Raw genomic sequence first — 7,033 nt, 5'->3', positions numbered from 1 at the left:
TCAGTCGTCGTAACGAGAACATATCCGTCTGTATCGTAGCGTTTGGGAATATATTATGGACCGATACACATGTCTGGGGTGGGAACTCGAAGGGTGTAGATACGTGCCTCGATCGGTCGGTTTATGATAGATAGAGGTGAAAAGTTCACCGTTTTGCAGTGCGACCGTTACATCCAGGAAGTGGACACATGTGTTAGACCACTCCACCGTGAATCGTATGTTCGGGTCCACTCGATTAAATTCTTGCACGAATAGCTGGAGGGGTCGTTCCCCCGCAGTCCAAATCAAGAAAACGTCATCGATAAACCGGTGGTATGTTTTTATCGATGACTCGTATGGTTGTATGAAGCGTTCCTCCAAACTTGCCATAAAGATATTGGCGTATTGTGGTGCCAGGCGGGTACCCATTGCCGTACCTTTAATTTGGATATAATTGTTGCCGTCGAATTTGAAATTGTTGTGTTCCAGAATAAAACGGGTTAGTCGTAGGGCCGGTTTAGACCGGATATCTTCATCCGGGAGTGCTTCTTGTACAGCCTTCAGTCCACGCTCGTGGTCAATGTTGCTGTATAGCGATGTCACGTCCAACGTGACCAACAGAGCGTTGAAGGGAAGGTTTTTAATGGTTGACAAGCGCTTAATGAAATCTGTTGTGTCTTGAATGTAGCTTTTTGCTGATTGAGCGTGTGGCTTCAAAATTCTTTCGACGTATCCGGATATTTCCTCCGTGAGCGTTCCCAGGCCACTTATAATTGGACGTCCTGGATTGTTGGGTTTGTGCACCTTAGGTAGCAGGTATAATACGCCTGGTGTCGGATCTTCAGGAACTAGAGACGCAATCTCGTTCCTCACGCCTCCCGGAAACGATTTTATCAACTTCATGAGTTCCTTCCTGAACTTGTCAGTTGGGTCTGTTTCCAGCTTCTGGTAATATTCCACGTTGTCTAACTGACGGCAAGCTTCTTGCATGTAAGCTTCGGTGTCCATAACAACCATAGCGCCTCCCTTATCAGCAGGTTTGATAACGAGATTTTCACACTTCTATAGTTGGTGGACAGCTACCGATTCTTCTCGTGATAAGTTCGGTCGATGGTCACGTTTATGGTTGAGAATTTCTGTCTCAACACGATTGCGAAAACAACTGATATATAAATCCAGATTTGGGTTACGTCCTTCTGGAGGTGTCCACTCACAAAAGTGCGGCTTAGAGTTCACTTTGCCATTGTAGTCGATGGACAAAAGTTGAGGCCTCTCCGCAGAAGCGATGTTTGACCACTGATTAGTTTCTGCCCAGATAAGTTGATTATGTTCGTATCCCCTTGTTTGTTGATATGTGAACTGGGGTGCGCCTCCTCTCGCAAGTAGTGTAATTTGCGATTCTCATTGTTCATTAATTTCTGCAAAGTGGTGTTGTATTGGCTTCTGGCCCAATCAACAGTTTCCACGTCCTCGCCAACTTCAGCACGAATGTTGTCAGTTAATTTATTCTGTTTGCTGTACATTATTCTTAACATACAGCAACATTGACCACGAGCGTGGACTGAAGGCTGTACAAGAAGCACTCCCGGATGAAGATATCCGGTCTAAACCGGCCCTACGACTAACCCGTTTTATTCTGGAACACAACAATTTCAAATTCGACGGCAACAATTATATCCAAATTAAAGGTACGGCAATGGGTACCCGCCTGGCACCACGCAATACGCCAATATCTTTATGGCAAGTTTGGAGGAACGCTTCATACAACCATACGAGTCATCGATAAAAACATACCACCGGTTTATCGATGACGTTTTCTTGATTTGGACTGCGGGGGAACGACCCCTCCAGCTATTCGTGCAAGAATTTAATCGAGTGGACCCGAACATACGATTCACGGTGGAGTGGTCTAACACATGTGTCCACTTCCTGGATGTAACGGTCGCACTGCAAAACGATGAACTTTTCACCTCTATCTATCATAAACCGACCGATCGAGGCACGTATCTACACCCTTCGAGTTCCCACCCCAGACATGTGTATCGGTCCATAATATATTCCCAAACGCTACGATACAGACGGATATGTTCTCGTTACGACGACTGCAACACACGTTTACGTGCTTTGCGGGATGTATTTCTGGCGAATGGCTACCGGGCTAGCTTGGTAGATAAAGAAATGAAAAGAGCAGCAAAGATCCCAAGAGACCGTCTTCTACAATACAACAACCAAAGGAAGAACCCAACGCGTATACCACTTGCAATCACCTACAACTATTCGGTTGGTCGCCTCAAAAAGATCGCAAGAGACCTGCAACCAATTCTTCAACAAGACAAAGCAGTAAGTGAAATTTTTCCACACCTGCCAGTAATAGCCTATCGGCAACCCCCTAATCTTAAGAAACTTTTAACTGCCTCGACACTGAATGCAACCAAACAACAGTTTGGGAACTCGTCCGTGTAAAAGCACTAGGTGTACTCTGTGCAAATTGATCAACTCGGAGAACCACATCACCGTCAACAATAAAAGCAACAAATTTACACCAAATGGATCATTCAGTTGCAAATCAACGAACGTGGTGTACGCAATAACATGTGCACGCTGCCCCTGCGCTCTATACATTGGACAGACAGGGCAAACTCTACGAAAGAGAATGAATGGCCACAAGAACGATGTCCGACATAACAACACTGAAAAGCCAGTGGGGGCACACTTCAACGAGCCCAAGCATAGCGTCGACATTTAACCGCTTTAACCGCTTCAACGCCATCAAAGATGGGCTCAACAGAGATTGGGGATTCCTGAGCCATTATCAACACGACGATGCCGCAGGAACGATGCAGCAACACGACGACGCCAACTAACGGCAGCTTATCGTTTACAGTGCCTTTTTTCTTCTACCGCCTTGCGCTTGTTTTTTTGTATCGCATTGTGTTCATTTACACCTGACGAAGCGAGGGAAAATCGCGAAAGCTTGTGTACCGTTTACAATACAAAAGTCAGTCTTTTGCAAAAGAGTGCCAATCAGAGAAAGAATATATATATATGTAACTGCTTTAAGTTAACGTGCCACAGTTCGTTAACCGTGCCGCTGATCAAAAGAACTGTTCTTTTCTTATGGCGAACCGAGGAGGTTAGCCGGGCGTGGGGTCTGTTGAGTTTTACATGTCTGCTTAACAGTTGTTTGATGAACGACTTCCGTCCGGATGTTGTTGTGAAGAAAACACAATGCGGTTTCAATTTTTAACTGGGAATAATATTTTCCTTTGATCACAGAAGTCTCAACCTGCCATTGTCGAACGTTGAACTATACCTTGGCATCCAAAAGGCTTATTTCTTTAGGCCTAACGCAGACCTGGCCGCAACTACATCCACATTAATTTAACTAAGGATGAAGTTTTCCATAAAGGGTAAAAAAAGCTGGTATAGTGTGGCCGCTTGATGCAGAACGGAATAAAATATACTGGTGCACAAGCGCACAACTCGTTGGGCATCCTTCCCGTTTACGTATGGGATATTCAAGCAAGGCAAAAATGTTTCATGTAACCGTATGACAGATCGCCCTACAGCGCAGCTCCTTCCCTGGCGATCACAGCTATCGTGTTAAGATCACACGGTTTACTATTGTAGCCAAGGCATTGCAACATAGATGGATCAACCACTTTTTTGTGACCTCAATAAAATATCTGTAAACATTTCTACGCTATTAATATCGCGTATCAAATTACGGTACAGGCCAACATTTGAACGTTAATTTTGATAAATTAGTAGTTGACGCAGCAAAGGATATGATGTGGGATGAAGAATGACATTTGCCTGGGCAGATAGCACGTAAGAGAGAAGAAGAGGAAATGACAGCGCAAACGACTTGTTTGAAATATCTTTTGGAAACATATGTTAAAGGCAGAAACATTATGGTTTTTGTGCTTTTGCAAAGTGTGCAGAAATTCTTGTGAAAGCCAAGCTTCCCAAAATTAATGCTTACTGGTTTCAACCTTTTACGAAAATGCCCACAGTTAAGCGATAATAGTTGTTTTATTTTTTGATTATTTTATTAAAAGTTCTCTAGATGCTTTGTCACATTTAAGGACAGTCTGCCATGAAGGGTGCTTTTGATTTCGGGATTTTTCTATCGTTGAAGCAAGCGTATTTGTGAGAAATAGGCAGAGAAAACTTTGGTCGTACATCTCTAAGTCGTGTATCAGTTGACAAGCGTTTGTTGAACGCCTTCCTTCCGGTTCTTGTTGGGACGAAATGTCAAACAACATGTTACTTTCAAGAAATTTTAAAGATTTATTTTATCATATTCGTATACTTTGGTGTGAAGTAAATATCATTGCAACGAACAAACAGCTGCTTGGTTATCTTCGAAGAAACATGCAGTCGCCCAATGAATTCATTTTTTTCGCCAATCAGTTGTTTTGTATTGCCAAAATGTGTTATTGTATTTCGCCTAAAGAAATATATCCGTATGAAATAACGCAAAAAACCTAGAGAAATGTTAAAATAACAACGGTTACGGTTGCGCAACTAACAACACTGAAACCTTCCATGTGCATCATTGAACCACACGAACTTACAACAAATAACGGGTATTTCACATCAGCACCCAAAAAATCAGTACAATTGCTAAAATCAAACACAAAAACAAAACTACTTTTGCTTCGAAAATCATTTTTATCATGACTGGATTTTCTTTAGCAGAATCTTCAATTAACGTGGAATGTACGTTTTTTCGTTGAAAGGGAACGTCGGGCACTTCAACTCCAAGAAACTTGCAAAAAGAATCCCATCCTTCTTTTACACGAAATACCTTGGTCCGAAAGTCGTTGGAAAAAGTCGAAAAGCATTTCTGCAGTTGCAGCAGTTCGTAATTCACATTTGATGAAGCGAAGAAAATTCGCGAAAGTTCGCAAATATGAATTGTTGATTTCCTCAAGCAAGAGAGCTCGAAGAAACATTTCATCATCACGAGCAGCATAACGGAAATCCTTCTGCGGTTGTAGCAGTTGGAAATTTACAGCTGTTAAGACGAACAGTATTTGCGAAAGCTCCTGAAAAGAAAATAGTAAATCAGAGTTATTCAATCGTGCCAATTTACCAGAAAAGGCAATTTTGGTGCATAACACTTATACAGCTTACTGCATAATTAGCTGTAGGAATGTTTGTCTTGTTCGACCCGAGTGTAAGCTTAAAGTGCATGTGACACGGAAAAATAAAACATGTTATAATTAAACTAAGAGATATTCTAACTTTAAAAAATTTTTGGCGAAAAAGTAACTTTATACGGCGACTGGTTTCTGAGATACAGTTGATCAAATTCGCATTTTTACCGCTGCGAACGAAATCGTGCGGAAAAAACAGGAACGGAAAACATTGTAAAACTGGTATAGTTTTGCTTTAAACAGAGGACAACAAGTGAACCAGTGCAACAAACGAATTTTATGTTAATTTAAGCTGCAGACAGATACTGGGACTGGGTGTTCTTGTTGTTACAGCATTTATGATCGCTGACTTGATACATGAACTTTTAAAAACACGACAGAGACAAACCGTTAATTTAGCATTGTCGTTTTGTTCACTCACAGCAAAATATTAAAGTAGGTTAATTGAATTTTGAGGCTGGAATAGACAGCCGAGAAAAACCGACCAAATTAGTTGATTGTGCAACACAAAACTGTTATTCTGTCATAGTACCACTTTTTGTCCGACAGTAGCGTTGCCTATGAGTTCGCGTCTTAAATGATTTATTTATTCGCCACAATCAATAACTAATGTATTTTTCGCAATATAGTTGTACTAGAAAAACTAGAAATGTTGGAATCATCAAATTAAAGTTCACACAAAGGTGAGTTTAAAGTTATGACATCACACCCAAAATGACGTCATTTATTGTCACTGAGCAAAGAAACGCACCATCCCCGTCTTATCGAAGTACAGAGTAATGTCGTTGCTGCCAAGCCCTTTAGTCACATTGACATATTTTTGTGTGATGTAAAACCTTGTCCTGACCTTTGAGGTAACGTAATCTGTGGATTCTCCTATGTTTAAAACTATTCGATATCTGTAATAAGGCGCATTCTCCTATGTAAACAATGCATTTGTTCGACACGAGCGCCTTGTGTGATGGTTTACGATTTTGGTCGCCGTTACTTTTCGTGCAGTTTTCTAAATTTTTCAGTTGACGTAGAACCGAAACACTTTGGATATATGTTTGTTGTAGATGTACCTTTAGTTTTACGCAAAGTTTCAATGAATGTGTCACATATGCACTTTAACTGCTATTTTGATGAACGCCTTTCGTCCTGATCTTGTGGAAGCGAAACTCCCAAGCAATTGTGACATTTAATCTGTTGAAGTTCCGTATGAACAAGCTAGAAATAATTCACACATCGTCCCGTACTCAGTGTATAAAAAATACTAAAATATTCAAGCAAATCAGAAAAAGAAAAGACCTCCTCTTTATTGTGACTATATCATTCATAGTCATCCGTTGGACACCAAACTAGGTACAGCCATTGAGAGAAACGAGTTAGAAACACTATGGCCAAGCAAAAGGTAAACCAATAGTGTTACCAGGCCCCATGTCACAATAATTATGCATGGAGAAAAAATAAATGAAATAATAAGCACGGAGCCAATATTGCGAAGTTTGTGAGCTGCATAAACATAGCCAATGCGTGATCCATAAGTCTTTGTCTGGATGTTTGGAAAAATCGTCCATAGCATCACAAAGCTGCACTGATGAGACCTTATAGGTCGAAAGAATGGCTATCTGCAAGCAGCTCACAAAATCTTGCAATTGTTTGTAACAAATCAAAGAAGCAGTTAATTGCGCATACCCGAGACAGAGCACGATGCTTGTTTCTTTTGATATTACCACGAAATAACCCAACGAAAGAAACAAACTTATTTGTAAAAAAGCTGTAAAAGATATTTTCAATTTGAAACCGTTTCCTTTGTTATTCATACTGGTAGTCGTTTCCAGTGCGATCCGGCAAACTGCAAAACTATTGCCAATGTAATCAACAGCCTGCAGAAAGTTTTCAGGAAA

General features: G+C 41.0%; 1 protein-coding gene across 1 annotated transcript; it reads right to left on the bottom strand.

Annotated features, from left to right (window-relative positions):
- On the bottom strand, positions 1-996 carry LOC145897911 (uncharacterized). The gene has a single exon (XM_082986365.1). The coding sequence runs from the start codon at positions 994-996 to the stop codon at positions 1-3; it is 996 nt and encodes a 331-aa protein (XP_082842491.1).
- Positions 997-7,033: the final 6,037 nt, after the last annotated feature.

The sequence above is a fragment of the Ascidia mentula genome, chromosome 4 (assembly GCF_947561715.1).
Source record: "Ascidia mentula chromosome 4, kaAscMent1.1, whole genome shotgun sequence".
In the NCBI taxonomy this organism is placed as follows: domain Eukaryota; kingdom Metazoa; phylum Chordata; class Ascidiacea; order Phlebobranchia; family Ascidiidae; genus Ascidia; species Ascidia mentula.
This window is presented reverse-complemented; position numbering and strand designations above follow the sequence as displayed.